Below are 16,428 nucleotides of genomic sequence, written 5' to 3'. Positions count from 1 at the left end.
GGCGCGTGCGGTCAAAATTCCACCCGTCGATTGGTTGATCTTCGCTGATCGCACATGCCGATTGTAAATTGCAATGTCGCGGGGTTTTCCTGTTTACAAATGGGCCACTTTGTACGCTTTCTGAAGTGAGCCTCCTATTATGAGCTCCGATTCGAACAATTTAGTTTTAAAACGCATTGGGACCTATGATCTAACCGGAAACCGGCTTGGCAAGGGAAACTTTGCCTACGTAGAGTTAGCAACGAACCGCATCACTAAAAGTAAGGTCTGTTATCCAACGGTTTGCCTTTTCAATTTCAAAGCCCTTTACAAGTGATTGTTCGGTGGCTTAATTACAGTTATTGTCAAGCACTATGGGTGTGGAGATGGGATATTATTCAAAAGATAAATTACTAAACGTGCGTTGTGTTATCATTCAGTATTATGTTGTTTTTTTTCCCCACTAGTTACCCAGCTTGTAATAAATCTAATCTCCTAGGTTGCCATGAAAGTCATAGATACACGGAAAATCAAAGACGATTACGTTAAGAGAAACATCCTCCGAGAAGCCCTACTCCTGAAGAAAGTCAACCATCCGAACATAGTTCGATTGTACGAGACTCTCAAACAGCACTCCATTTACTGCATCGTGACTGAGTATGTTTCCGGCGGCGAGTTGTTGACTTACTTACGAAGTCAGCCCGAGTCGAAATTGAGCGAATCACAAGCCAGACCGATTATGAGACAACTAATTTCGGCGCTGTATCACATGCACGAAAATGGAATCGTCCATCGGTAAGATGGGTAACCGAACTAGTACCAACTGAACATCAATTTTGAAAACAACAAATGAGTAATAATGCTTTTATCATAATAAGCACGATCAACGTTGCTAGGATATTAAAAAACTAACGAAGAACGATTGAACAGTTCTTCAGCGGGAAAAAAAGAAACACTTAAGGGAGTTAAAAAAAAAAGTGTCGCTTTGGGCCCACAGCACGTTTTTTCATTATCACTATCGTTATTAAAATTTTTCCATTTTTATTTTAATGATAATTTGTAGTCGAAGTCGCTTGGAGATCAAGGACAAGCGAGAAATATGTGTCTGTAAAAGAGTGTGAGAAATCTCTTGTCCATCTGCTACGTACATTTCAATTTGGATTTAAAATTCGAAAAATATATAAATTTAGCGGTCCTAAAACTTATGACCCGCTTTTTAGCGCGCGACGATTTTACTCGAATTTAAAATCAATTGCATAAATACTTTTTCAAAAACGGACAGTTTGAGGTAAAAACTAAATTTTCCTAAACGACGCGATTTCAATGGCTGTTTCCTTTGCTATTAACACTCGGAAAGAGTGCGGAATAGCTACATTTGTTCTGTGTCATGTCGCACTTCACGCTTTTGTTGTGTTATTTACTTCTGTCTGAAAACATTGTGGTAATTAATCACATAGTTCATGGCTGTTTCCGAGCGACTGAATAAATTAGCGTCTCTAGGATGTTTCGGTGGCGATAAATGTCGAAGGAAGCTTAGCTCTTCTGTCTTTTAGAGGCAATATCTGACTGATTCCAATCTTAATCCTTTCCTTTTTGGACAAAACATTTAACGATCGAAGCACCGGAAATTTCCCCATTTAACATTTGCAGGGACAACAAACGATTTTTGCGTTAAGTAAAACAATAACACTAAGAAGGCTTTTTCCTCTCCTATTTTAATGAAAATAAAAAAACATTGGGGAGTTTCTACAAAACACAATAAGCGACGTGTTCAAAACAGAAGATTACGACTTCCGTAGATTCTAGACGAAAGCTTTTAAACCTTCCAGTAAGTTTTGAACATTATTTAGCCAGCTGCAAGCTGGGTTTATATGCTAATGATTGCAGAATACATTCAACTTTTAGAAACTTACAATTCCCTACTTCGTGTTATTTTGTATGAAGATGAATCATGAAACTAAAGAGTCTGTTAATTTCTAGATTGAAGAGACCATCTGCCTGTTCACCTCCAGCCGAGTCATAAATTATTGACGGCATATTTTCCAAGTGAAAAAAATATCACTTAATTTCCGTGCGCAACAAGTGTCTGGAGACATTGAGTTTCTTTAAAAGCAATATCCGCGATTCATTCGGTCTAAAACACCACATCTGAATAAACACTGTCATGAAGAAGGTAAAAAGGACCAATCTAAGTCGATCAACATATTCAAATGAGTAAAAATAATGGAATATCGTCTGAGATAAATTGTCACCCGAGACTAAAGAAAAAATGAATTTATTCATGTAATTAATTTTACCGCAAACAGCTTAAGTTTTTCAATGTTATCGACGAGAAAAATGCGCTAAAGAGCGACACTAGCAAGGAAAACTCTTCATTAGGCCAATAAAAAGAAGTACCGTATTCATTGAGTGATGGTGAAAGAAAAAAAACCTAAAGTTTCAAAAATAACCTGTGTTTTGTACCAACATATTTTCAATAATTTACACGCAAACCGTGGTTTTATCATCAGTTGGTTTTTTAGGGACCACATCTGTCAATCATTTTCAATATCTCATTCATAGAGGAGACTCCTAGGTGTGTCATATCCAATACATCTGCCGTATCCTCCACCCTAAAACAAATACACAAAAATTTTACAGCTTTACCTCACTCCAACTGAGGAAGGTAACATTGAAAAAATTTAATAATAACTTGTAAACAGATTCAACACGTCCAGGGGCATTTTTCTAAAGTACAAAAGCCATACACAATTGAAATCCAGTGAGAATTTGAAATTGTAGAGAATGGCAAAAAGGTATAAAGATAAGAATTAAGAATACAGTTGACGATACTAGGACAAATTTACCTTTTTCGATTGAATCGAAAATCTGTTCTATGTAGGTGAATGCTTTGCCTTTTCTTCTTTCTTTTTTTGACTTACTTCTTCTCTAGCAAATCTTCAAAAATAAATGAAAACAAAGTCAACATTACCATATGAAAAACCGTTTACACTAAATTTAATTTGGGACCTCCAAGATCAGAAAGTGTGGATATGAAATTAATGACAAGACAGACAAAAGTGACAGTAAAGTAATAACATCTACAGAAATCCATTAATCAATTTTGTGAGGAAAAGATGGAGAATGCCTTTTATGAAATATTTATATGTCTAATGATGATATCAAGCATTGAAATAAATTTTCATTGATGTCTGGAAGCTTGACTGCATAATATATTTTATTTCAAGATTATATCATGATAACTGCCCTTTCCGAATATTATCTTATTTTCTCGCCACTAAAAATTCCCATAACCTTTAGGTTAATTATAGCACTGGAAACTGATAGTATTATTAGCCTATGTTTTAAGAATTCAGGGTGAAGGCGAAAAAAGTAGACACACAAGAGAATAAAAACATATGCTTTCCTCATGCCTCTGTTAATTCATGCTGTCAAGGTTTTGATCAAAAACACCCTCACCCAACTAAACCAAATGCCTGTTACCCAACCAGAGCATCATTTACAATAACTGATTGTACATACAGTCTAAGACAATGCCACAAAACTACTAAAAAAGTTTCTTTTCTTGCATTTGTTTTTTCCTAGGGACCTTAAAATGGAAAATATCCTTCTGGATGAAAGTAAAAAGAACATCAAAATAGTTGGTATGAAGATGAAATGCTTTCTTTAGCCATTCACATCCTAACATCAGTAGGCATATTCTCCATACTATTCTCTTAAGTTTCCTGTGGTACTGATAGGGAGAATTTGTTCAACAATCAAAAGCTTCTTTCGTTGGTGATCATTTCCTTTATTGTAACCTTAACCCTTTAACCCCTAAGAGTGACTAGCATCTAATTTCTCCTTACAATATCACCACTGAATCACTCATTGATGTCATGAGAATAAAGGACCTGATCACCAGCTAAAGAGACTCTTGATTGTCAGACAAATTCTCCTTGTCAGCACCTTAGTGAATGTACAGAGAACAGTATGGAGAATATGAATACTGATATTATGGTGTAAAAGGGTTAATGCATGATTCTGGGGTGATATTGTAGACTGAAGAAGTTAGGTGGAGTAAAAGTTAAACCTATTTTAGGTGGCACAATATTAAGTAGTCGCCCTGTAATAAGCAGTTGGTTAGCAAAAGTCCCAATGTTTTTTTTCACCCTTAATCACAGCAATTTTCACCTCTATTAAGTGGTTGAGTCACCTTTGAGTGAGTCCCGATGACCTGTTTGTTTTTTTCTCCACCTTTATCAACCCTCTAACTCCCAAGATCTGATTGTTAATTCTCCCCTCTACCTACTACATATTTCCTTGTAAGTAAGCTACAAGAATTTGATGTTAGATCATGGTAACAGCTTCTACTTGATAAGTTTAAGTATTCTCATTACCTGTCCATCAGATAATGTATGGATATTTTAGGGAGAAATTAGTTATAAATCACTCCTGTGAGTTAAAGGGTTAAACAGCTACTTAAAGTAGAACCACTTAAATAAAGCAGAACCACTTAAATAAAGCTGAGAACAATATTGAAAGTAAATTTAATCCATGCTTCCCTCCCCAAAATGTGAGTGTTATTCTTGAGTGAGTTTTAGTACAATAAGTGGTCAATAACCACATAAAATGGTAGTTTTTTTTTAAATTGGTTTTTTATATTACTTTTCAATATAAATAATTGCGATAAAACATTTCTTAAAATCATTTCAAGATTAAAAAAAATTGCTAAAAAGCGACGACGTTTTGACGTTAGCTGAACGTCATTATCAAGTCAAAATAAGTTAGTGATTTTTGGTCTATAAATACTAAACAAAAAACAACAATAGCTGATTAAAAAATTGTAACGTGAGAAAATATCAAACAAAGAGTTTCGCACGTATGGAGTCCGTCTGAATATTTAAATTGGGCTTAAGTTTCTTAATGAAGAGCATTTCAAATACTAAGCAATCAAATTTGCTCTGGCACTTTCTTAAAACCGTGAATTGGCTTTCTCTCAAAAGGTTGTTGTTACCATGAGCTTCTAAGAAATGTCTACCGATTGCCGAATTTTTGTGCTCAGCAATGCGTTGATGAAGGTGTCAGGCTGTATACCCGACATAATCTGCATCGCACAGATCACATGAAAAATTGTAAACAACACACTGCTTATTAACAATTGACTGAAAGTGAAAAAGTGAAAGTGAAACTTAAGCCCAATTTAAATATTCAGACGGACTCCATACGTGCGAAACTCTTTGTTTGATATTTTCTCACGTTACAATTTTTTAATCAGCTATTGTTGTTTTTTTTTAGTATTTATAGACCAAAAATCACTAACTTATTTTGACTTCATAATGATGTTCAGCTAACGTCGAAACGTTGTCGCTTTTTAGCAATTTTTTTTATCTTGAAATGATTTTAAGAAATGTTTTATCGCAATTTTTTATAGTGAAATGCTTTTCAAAATCACTTCTTGTTTTTATATTACCCCTATTTTTTGGAACCTGCACTGTATCTAGTGGTCATTCCACCATTCCCTGTAAATGACCGCTTAATAAAGGTGTGATTGAAGATGGTAGTCACTCATGAAGAGACCAAGGGTTAAACAACTTCTCCTGATATTTATCACAAACAGCTTGATTAGAAACTTGGTCTTTTCATTGTCAATAGTTGCATGTATTAGGAATGGATTGTTGTACACACTAAGTACCCATTTAAGATTTATATGTTTGACTGAAAAAAGGGAAAACTCTCTCGGTGCTAAGTTACTGCTATTGATGATGTTAAGAGACATAAAAAGTTCCAGTCTCATGCACATTGTAAACCACTATTAAAATCTCAGCATTTACAATGGAATAAATTTGTAAAACTATGAAAAAGACATTTTTCCCCTCTCTACATTTCCTACTGACAAAAATATGCATTTTTAAAAGGGTTAAATGATGCAAAAATTTGATAACCATCCAAAGTAATTTTTCACACTTTTTGGGACAACTTGCCAAGAGTTTCCTACAAAGCAGGACACTATGCCTCAAAACTCTTGGCTTTGTGCTGAATTGGATGAGCGGGACCAACACAAATATGGACCAGACAACAAATACTGATGATGTGTTTGATTGTAACAAAATAAAAATAAGCTAAAGAAATAAACCCTTTTCTCTGACCTTTACTATTTCTGTCTGTAAATGTGCTTTTGTTTTCCTTGCAGACTTTGGCCTCAGTAACATCTGTGAAGGTGACAAACTCCTCAAAACACAATGTGGCTCCCCTGAGTATGCTGCACCAGAATTGTTCAGACGTGGCTGTCAATATGGGACAGAGGTTGATTTATGGAGTCTGTGAGTACAAAAATTTATAAGAGTAATTATTTTATCTTAAGTATGAAAAAAGCTCCATATTCAAGAAGAGGGGCATGGAGAAAGAAAAGAAATTAAATCACCACCACAGCACAAGGAGATACCAGAAAGAGTACTTGTCCTCAATTAAATTGGGAAAAAATAATTTATCTCAAAGTGATATTTCCCCTCACCTTTAACTCAACAAGACCCTTAATCAAGGGAAAGGGTCATATCAGTTCTATACTGCACCCCCTCTCCATAAAATAAAAAAAATCATGAATGTTGCAAATTGTGCATGATGGTGAGGTGCTCTAAAGGGTGATTCTATATTGCTGTGATATTTGCTGTGAATTTGACCCTGATTAAACCAAGTTTGGTCCTGATCCTCTGAGTACATTACATTCCTTAAAGGTCACCTAAATGATTTCCTATCTGAAAGGTTATCATTTCTCTGTTGCTCCCATTTCTTTTTTCACATCTAAGGGTAATTTGAAAACCAAAATAATAGAATGTTTGTGTGGTAGACCATAACTTATTAGATATCACTCTAAGTGAGACACAGTTATCCTCCTCTGAAACTGAATTGTCATGATCATATTTGAGAGACAGTTTTTAAATTTAATTTGCAATTGGAATTTTTTTGCAAGAAGATGTACAAGAAAATTTTTAGAAAATAGTCTGGGCATTCAAATTGACAGCAGGAATTGTAGATTAATGATGACTTGAGCTAGTCCTCAGGGAAGGGGAAAGTCATCATTGTAAAGGTTTGAGTTTCATAGTGTGATGGAAGAAAGGATTTATCTTTACACCTCTGTTATTAGAGCTTCAATACGTTTTACATAGGAATGCTTTTCAGAGGTGTAAATTCATGACACCATCAAAATATTTAAACAAAAATAGAAACTGGGATCAAGCAGAGCCATTTTGACACCACTTGTACATCATTTCCAATCTTTGAACACCACCAGAGCTTCTGACTTTTTGTGACAAATGATGTCCCATTTGGTCTGTTATCATTTATCTAAAATTATCTAAATTTTTCCAGAGGCGTTGTTATGTATGGCATCATCGTTGGAAGGCTGCCATTCAGGTAAAAATGAATTTACCTCTTCTAAGATTCGTGAGTTTGTGACTTGTGCGTTCATTAAGTAAACACTTTAGGTCAAAGTTAACATAACCCAGAGCTGGAAATAACAGCCTGTCATCAGACATTGTCCGACCAAATTTTGAATATGTCCAGCCAATTTCACATTATGATCAGACATGATATCCGAACATTTCATCAACACAATTTGCCTTCCCCAAAAGGTATTATCTATCCATGAAAGTTGCTTAGAGGGATTGTTTGAGCTATATTGAGAAGGTAACTCATAAAGCAGAGGTATTCCAAATATATCACCCTGTAATGCACTGTGTGCATCAAGATATGCTGTTAGCATTTTAGATATGTACCCTCAAGTCCCGCACAGTAATGCCCTGTACAATGGCAAAGGCTGGTCAAAAAATGACATTTAAGTTTAATGTTAACTAGTGGCCTGTTCAAATCATTTATGAAACACGATTTCTATTGAAATTATAACTACATAATAATTTCAATAGTATTAATTGCCATTAATCAGATGCGAGATGAATGCGTAAGAAAAACAAAACAAATGCTTTTTTTTGGTCAGTCACATTGCAAATATTGGCAGCCACTTTGTATTCTTTCAAGATTATGGATCTTTTTTCATTTGTGAAGGCAAAGAAAAACCCAATGGATTTTATTAAGTTTTTGCATGTTCGGTCAACTCTAAAGACATTTGATGTAAAGCAAGGGTTGCCTGAGTAACAGATGACCAGCGAGGAATAAATTATAGTCTGCGGTAGCAACTCATAAAAGTGTTTTTAATAAAGCATAAACTTGTGCTGGACAAAATATTTTCAGGGAAAGGGTTTTTTAAAATTATTTACAAAATTAAAAATTGAATGTCAGATCGCCAACACTTGTAATGAATATTTTGTGAGGAAATAAAGTTTTGACCGGCCAGACAGCACGTCGCCAAGTGTTTATTTATTATCATTTAAATTGCTCGAATTTACGTCTTGTTTTTGCAAGTGAAAAAAGGTCAAAATGGTAATAAATAAACCATTTAGACCACAAATTACGGCCTTTTGGCAGGCCACACAAAACTACCACACAACTCCTTTTTTCATTTAGGAGAATTTGTACTTTATCAAAATCCTAGGGACTGATTAGATCGCCTGCAAGACAACCAGGTGATGTGCCACGATTAAGGGTGCATTCTTTGGGGAGAATCCAGATCAGGATTTTTGATCTGTGCTGTTCCTTTCAAGCAAATCCATTTTCAGATCAGTGATCTATCAAATCCACTCTAGACAAGGATTAATCAAATCACTGATCTCTGTGATCTAAAGACGGATCATTGGATCAATGATCCAATGCGTTCCTTTGGGCAAAGGATACGAAATTAATCATTTTGCCCAGCGGTGCTCAATTTCAGACAAGTAGGTACTTCATATATTGACCGGAAAGATTGTTGTTAATCGCTTCACAAATTCTGCGATAAACACGAAATAAAATAGATTTTGTAATGTTAAATCAATCGGCCACTGATCACAGGAATTCAGGGTTCCCAAGTATCCATATCGTAATCAATACTTGCTTCTGTTTTAAATCCATCTTTTGAGTTTACCATGAAAAAGTGTGCATCTAATGAATAGTGCTAATTAGAAAAATTTTGCGCGCTAAAAGCCCGTGCAGTTAAACGAGCCATTCAGGGAAGAGCTCAATAACCCACGTGCATACACAAGTCTTAAAATAGCGTACTTCTTGGAATTCTCGGAGAGCTCGTCTTAAACTCCGTTCCTTTCATGCACCGTGATCTGTGTGGTGTCCCCGTCGTTTCTTGATTGGTGAAAGGCAAAATACAAGAAAGCTCTACCCTGCCGACTGTTTATTCAAAGCAGCCTCACACTGGTTTCATAATGCACTTATCAGCTGCCATCCCGGGGGTTGACCCCGGGGAACCCCGGGGCATTTGCACCAAGACATTTGCAAATTCCACCTACCCAGGGCCAATATTATTCCACAAAAAGCTACCACTGTCCCTCCCTCGGGGAGCATAATTTGAAAGGACTCCCACATTGTAACGTAATTTCCTTCAAAATTGTTAATAAAAGTTTAACAATAATATATACAGTAAGCAAAAATAGCTAGTCCATCTGTTTTCTGCACACAGCGAGGTTCAGCTTTATACCTTGTAAGTCATAGAAGGACAATTTTAACGATTTCTTGAAAAAAAATATTTTCGCTATGTTAGGATGACCAACAAAAGGGGACAGATACGAGAGAAACGTAGGACACGCTTACCTTTTTCTCCGCTGCCATTTTGGAAGCCGTTCAACGGTAATACCCAGTCCCCGCGGTCTGGATCTTTCATTTTCAAGATGGCGGTGATGTTACAAATCCCGCGGGTCTTTGCCCGTGTATCTTGCCTCGGAAGTGCAAAGGCGGTCCACTGCCCTCATCCCGGGCCAGAAATGGGCGCCAAAAGTTAGCAAATGTCCGTGGAGGATTGGAAACAATGTCATGACGTCGCAAGGCCCATCCCTCTTGCCGAAATTCGCGCGTTCTAGCCCCTTTTGTTATTCAATGCATATTTTTTAAATTTTATTTTCATCTCGATTTTAAGCTGTTTTGTTTTTCTTTTTGCTGTTTTTCTACTCTTACTGTACTGCATGTTTCCCTCCACCTGTAACACAGAGTTTTGGACGACTCATTTGTTGCAGTAACGCTTTACCGGCACTGACGAGGAAACCTGGAATTCAGGGGTCCCATTAATTAGCGGAGTGGTAAAAATTGTCTCAGAAAATTCTGTTTTCCTCTTAATCACGGATAGGGTTAGTCCATCGCAACTCGCTTCGCTCGAAACCAACTAGGTACTACCTTAGAGCCGGAAGAGTATAACTAATCTTGGATTACATAGAATAGCATTGTTTAAGTCACTTCTTGCTTGATTTTTAAGCTTCGTAGCATTTACGTTCATGCTATTTGTTTTCATGTGACAGAAGTCCTCACTTTGGCAGCAGAGGCCGAAGTGAGCTACTGGATCAAACGTCTCGCGGGCTCAGCTGCACACACAACAAATATCTAGTGCCTCTAACACCACGTAAGTATTAACAAAAACGTTCTATAATTGATATAAAGCCGTCAATCAGATTTTTGTGAAAGCTAATCACATTCTGTCTTCCCTACTAATAGATTGCCGTGATCTGCTGAGAAAACTTTTAGAGCCTAATCCGCAGATGCGTGCGCCCCTTCTGGACGTTATGGAACACCCCTGGATAACTGCTCATGGGACTATGCCATTAGCGCCAAACACTGAGCAACTTATGGACGAGCAACTGCGAGATAAGGTGCCGTATGAATTTAACATTTAGAGGATGTAACAGCTTTTAAATTGAGTCAATTGCACTGTGGAGTTCAGAGTCAGAGTAAATGAAAAATGGCACACCCGCTAAAGCTGGTCACTGCCCGCGAAAAATTAATGGCCTTTCAAAGAAATATCGTAGTGATAGCATGTCTCCCGCAGGAAACTTTGGACCTCTTTGTAATAATCAAAATTACAGCCTAGCAATGCTTTCAGATCTTAAGACGAGCGGGTGTAGGAACATCTAACACACCCCTCCCACTTTGTAAACATGTGGACACTTTGTAAACATCTTTGAGCAAGACCCTACTCCCACAGTGTCTTTTTCCATGACTGAAGGAGGATGGAGGGGAGGAGACGGGGGTGTGGGGGGGGGTGTGTGGGGGGTCCAAATTTGAGTCAGAAAACACAGAAAGTTTATTTGCAATAGATCAGAAATATTTTAGTTCAAGTAACTTTTAAATTCTTTATATTGAGTAATAGCATGCGGTTCTTGCATGAATTTTGGAGTCAGTCAAGAGGTAAAAGAAAACCACACGTCTTATGGTCGGGTTCGTATCCCGTGGACCTTCCCACTGGACCTGCCATTGGGACTGGCTGGCGAACTGTCAGAAAAACCTGGCGAAATATGGGAAAGTACCTGCGATAGACTGGTACTGCATCCACGAAGATTGGCAATGCTCTTATCCGCTTACACCATGGTAACGGGGATCCGCCACAGCAATTCTGTAAGGGCAGATATTGCCAATGCGCTTATGTAAAGAAAAGACAGAACAGATTAAAGTATCTCTAACTTCTGTCTTTATCAATTTGTTTTCGTTAGGCCTTGAGTAGGGCTTCACAACTCATCAACATTGATAAACCTAAGATTGCCCGACACGTTCGTCAGAAAAGATATGACGCTGTGTCAGGCGTCTACAATCTTCTTTTGGATGAAGAGAGGAAAAAAGTACTTTCGTCAAACAACTGTGCTGGAGGTGTTATGAGAACGAGTGATCAAGGGAATTCGGTCATACGGGTATTCATCAATTCTACCACGTGTGATGGCAAGGAGGATGGTTCCCAGTGTCATGAAAGTAAAAGCTCGACTGGTTCTGATAGTGAGAATTCACAAACCGAGCCCGACTGGGACCAAGCGCGAACACAAAAGCATGTAGTCCACAAACCTGAGTAAGTTTAAACTTAATTGAGTTACAAAGCCACAGTTTTGCCTGTTAAGAGATTATATGATTTCAAGTGCTTAAAATAAGAGGTAAAGGTGTGGTTTGGTCATCTCGTATTGTCCCCCAGATGTGCATACGATTCCTTAAGCACTTCTATAAAAAGCACAAAAGGAGTAATCGGTTCTTCTGGTCTTAATAAATCATTAGATCGAAATTTCCATTGCTTTAACATATGTCTGCTAGCCTAGCAAAACTTACCAAAAAGACAGGCTCATGTTATCGAATAATTAACAATGGCTATTTACCATCTCGCATCCAACACGCGCTCGTGGAATGAACGTTAAATTTAGGTCACGCCATATGCGACTCATTTAGCTCCCTGTCTATTATGGCAGAGACAGCGGGTAGTAAGGCCAATCAATATTGAAGTTTTTTCCAGTACAACGCTTCGCTTCTTTGCTAGGGTTAGCTGTCTCACGAGTCAATAGAATTTGATTAACTGAACGTGCGCGTCTCGCTTCTCATATTGTAGTGCTAGTTCACATGCACTAAGGTAATAATTTTATGTTCTGTTTCTGTTTTAGAGAAAACAAGTCTGTCGAAGAACATTTCGAGGTAATAACTGGACGTTTCAGAAATTTAAGTTAACTAACCATCCTATTGCTTATTAGAGAAAGAGAAGTATTGGAAACACTGACGTGATATTAATTTTGTTATTTTACTAGGACCTCTGGATCAGGGGGCATAAAGTTTGCTGCACTCAGTCGACGCTAACCAGAAGACAGTCCCACAAGAAAACACGACCCAACACAGCCCTCGAAGGGCAACATGCACCGAGAGAGACACCGTCTTTCTGTAGGCAAAGAAATAAGAGTACACGTGCTTTGCAAAGAACCCGCAAAACGAGATGTAAATCATGTGTTCCGCGGATTACAATTGACAGTGAGATGAAAGGAACACAGATGGTTATGTCCCCCCGGACAAAACTGGAGACCAAGCTATTGGTTTCCCAATCCCCGCAACAAGAAACAAACATTCAAACTCCGACTTCGGAAAAGTTTGCAAATAGTGAAAGTCTTTCGGAAGAGAGTGTAAAACCTGGTGTAAGTGCATCAGAGAGAAACTGCGTACAATCAAAGATGGATGCCGGAGACATTCAAAACGAAAATGCCGACGTGAATCTCGAGCACAAAGCTGACATGAAAATTACAATACGAACGGACTGCGGTCTCAAGGTTACCTATGGAGATACACAGAGCACAAAGTCGACTGCAGCCAGGGGTGAAAACGCTTCGCAAATGTTGCAATTGAACCAAAAGTTTTCATCCGCAAGGAATTCAATCCGGTCCCCCAAAAGTGGGAGTAAGATTTCCCCTTCATCACTAGCACAATGTTCTAACAGAACAGTGTCATCTCTAAGAACAAGTCAGTTTGTAGATCTTGCTGATTATTACAAGCACGTTCCTCAGCCTCCAAAATCACGTGGTGCTCCACAACAAGGCGCATCGCGGATTCCACCCAATGAGGAAGAAAGGGAAGGAAGATGTGACAGGTAAACGCTTTCAAAACTGGACCGATAATTTGCGCAAAAGAAAACAAGCTTCTGCTTTAGGTACCACAGCGTATCAGATAATATAATCTTGCACTCACTGTTTAGCGCGACAAGCTAAAAGAAATTTTAGACTGATTTGCGACGACTTTTTAAGATTTTAAGATTTGCAGCGATTTCTAATCATAACCTTTTTTTGAAAATAACTTTAGACATCCCCCTTTAATTCCCGGATCAAATTTGTAATTCTCCTTACCGCCAACCGTGCAATTCTTATGTTAGTTCAGAGAATTTAGTGTTGCATCAACTAATTATTCCCAAATTGATATTTTTCTTTACTATCATCACTTATCTGGTTGATATTGTATTGACATTGTAAGGAGAAATTCTGTCTTGGTCACTCATGGGATTTAAAGGGTTAAGTTAAAACTGATTTTTTAGAGCATTACCGAGCCAGATTAGAAAATGACAGGTATTGCTTGGATAAATTTCCTTCACAGGTTTTCTTGTAGTATGTTCATAAGCGTTGCCATGATTTAAAGCCTTCACACCCTAGCATCAGTATGCATATTCTCGATATTGTTTTCTGCACCCGTCTTGATGTGCTAACAAGGAGAATTTATTTAACAATCAAGAGTTTCTTTAGTTGGTGATCACTTCATTTCACTTCAGTTATTTTATTCTGACCTTTGACGTTAGATTCAGGGGTGATATTGTGAGGAAAAATTTTCTAGTCACACCTAAGGGTCAAAAGGTTTAAACACCGTTCTTTCTATTCATTTCCAGTATTTCTGCTTTGTGCCAGTCCTACATGAAGAACAAGAAAACACCGCAACATCCCCGCCTGTCCATAATGCAGGCGCGGGAAATTCTTCAACTTGAGTCCAAGTTTCACACCAAATATGGCAGGAGACTTGGCACAGAGGACAGCAATAGCAACCCAGACTCAAGTAAACAGCCTGAGAATCAAGTGCCATACCACAGAGATGAAAGCATCGTAACTCATGACCAAAAAAACGAGACTCAAACGAAAACGAACTTCCAGCTCGGCATGCAAAACTACTTCAAAGGAATTTCCTCACTCCGGGAACAAGGGGAAATAACTGCATGCGTTAATAATCGTGAGGAAAATCTTCGTGAAAAGAAAAATGTGTCGAGCTACGAACGGCAAGCTGGACCAGACCTCTCAAGGGAACCATATTTTCATGACAACAAACCTGACAACATCAATATGGATGAGGTGAGAGTCGGTACAGATGACCACAGTGCTACCAATCAGGACAGTCGAGAAGTAGAGAGTAAATTAAGACCGCAACAAGAGGAATCCATTAAAAGACAAAAAGAGAAGGAACTGCTCGAATACCAGGAGAGAGAGCGAACCAGGTTTCTGCAAGAAATCAAGGATCAAGAACGGAGACAGATTATAACAGAATATTTACAAAACGTTTACACGCGCAGTACTGCGCAACCTCACAGTGTTAGAGGTCAGTCTGGTACTCGAACTAACAACGTAACCAGGCAAGGCCGCGCCCATTCTGTGCCCACTCGATCATCAGACCGACAAAGCTCCGACGTACCCCAGGTGATCACAAAACCAGTTCCTATCTTACAGCAGGCAACCAGGGATTCTCAAGCAGACAAGAGAACTGTCAGTTTTAGAGGTCCAAATGAGTCTAAAGCAACCAACGCTGTGAGGTTCTTTAACGAGTGGAGCAACAGTGTGTTTACAGAGTACATCAACAGCTCTGACAGTAGTGCCGATAAGGGGACAGAACAACACAAATTTAAGGTAAGTGGTAGAACCAATGTACAACCAAGGACTTTGCTAGGGGGCCAGTCATTTATCTCCTGAGTTGGGGAAGGGGGGGGGAGGTTTGGAGGATTTGGGGGATCACATGGTTTTCAGGGGGAACCGAGGGAGGATAAATCGCCGCTAACAGAATATAAAGGGGGGACTGTAGAAAATTAACTGCCAATGAAGGGGATTTTTAGAGTATTACAGAGCCGGGGGGGGGGGGGGTTAGGAGGATATGGGGATCACATGGTTTTCAGGGGGAACCGAGGGAGGATCAATCGCCGCTAACAGAATATAAAGGGGGGACTGTAGAAAATTAACTGCCAATGAAGGGGATTTTTAGAGTATTACAGAGCCGGGGGGGGGGGGTTAGGAGGATTTGGGGGATCATATGATTTTCAGGGGGAACCGAGAGAAGATCAGTCGCCGCTAACAGAATATAAATGGGGGACTGTAGAAGATTGACTGCCAATGAAGGGGATTATTAGAATATTACAGAGCCTGCGGGGGGGGGGGGGGGGAATCAGGTACGTGTTATTTTGGCACAACCTATTTTTCCGTCTCCCCAGGCGATAAATAACGACTTATCCCTAAGCTAAAAAAAAACCATTGGTTAATTCATAACCAGTTTTCGGTTAATAGTTAATTAAACCAATAATAAGAGGAAGTAAATGCAATCTCAGATTGCTAATGATAATCTTTGAAAGACGTTACAAACCGTTCTTTGTACATTTTTGTTCCCCTGTGGCAGATGAACGACCCCAGTCGTTGGATAGAACAGCATCTAAATGGGGTACTGGACGAAGCAACTTTAAGAAGAGATTACTGCCATTATCAACAATCCATCTTCAGAGAAACTTGACCAATACATTAATAAATGTAGTGTACGATGTCTTTACGCCTTATATTTTTATTACTGCTATTTTTTAAAAGAATTTACGAGATTTAAACCATCTTTTCGAGATGAGACCAAGAAAGCCTGGAGCCTCGGAAGTATTTTTTACAATAAATTTTTTGAAATCTCAGCCAAAGAACGCTCAAAATAAATTGCTATCGTCGAGTTATTTTCTTAGACGTAACTGTAATACTATTTGCTGGCACTCTAATAAAATTTTTATCTGGAAACTTTACTTCTTGCCGAACTTATTAAATAGTTTTACAAAAAAACAGGGCAAAGAAACTATTCATTAACATAACTTACACTAATCAT

The 16,428-nt window shown here is 38.3% G+C and overlaps 1 protein-coding gene and 1 long non-coding RNA gene across 2 annotated transcripts; one reads left to right on the top strand and one right to left on the bottom strand.

The window, feature by feature from the left end:
• Positions 1-110: 110 nt before the first annotated feature.
• On the top strand, positions 111-16,330 carry LOC131786592 (serine/threonine-protein kinase par-1). Its single transcript, XM_059103651.2, has 12 exons — positions 111-265; positions 479-774; positions 3,565-3,623; positions 6,152-6,281; positions 7,327-7,371; positions 10,350-10,450; positions 10,543-10,697; positions 11,535-11,881; positions 12,459-12,489; positions 12,600-13,426; positions 14,210-15,212; positions 15,970-16,330. Exons 1-12 carry the CDS (start codon positions 140-142, stop codon positions 16,078-16,080), a joined length of 3,231 nt encoding a protein of 1,076 aa, XP_058959634.2. The 5' UTR covers positions 111-139; the 3' UTR covers positions 16,081-16,330.
• On the bottom strand, positions 2,239-9,696 carry LOC131786593 (uncharacterized). Its single transcript, XR_009340381.2, has 4 exons — positions 9,652-9,696; positions 6,108-6,279; positions 2,826-2,916; positions 2,239-2,591 (listed from the first exon to the last, which is right to left on the bottom strand). It is a non-coding gene; the product is annotated as an uncharacterized lncRNA (long non-coding RNA).
• Positions 16,331-16,428: the final 98 nt, after the last annotated feature.

Source organism: Pocillopora verrucosa, chromosome 2 (genome assembly GCF_036669915.1).
Source record: "Pocillopora verrucosa isolate sample1 chromosome 2, ASM3666991v2, whole genome shotgun sequence".
Taxonomy (NCBI): domain Eukaryota; kingdom Metazoa; phylum Cnidaria; class Anthozoa; order Scleractinia; family Pocilloporidae; genus Pocillopora; species Pocillopora verrucosa.
The sequence above is the reverse complement of the archived record's forward strand: the minus strand, read 5'-3'. Positions and strand labels throughout refer to the sequence as shown.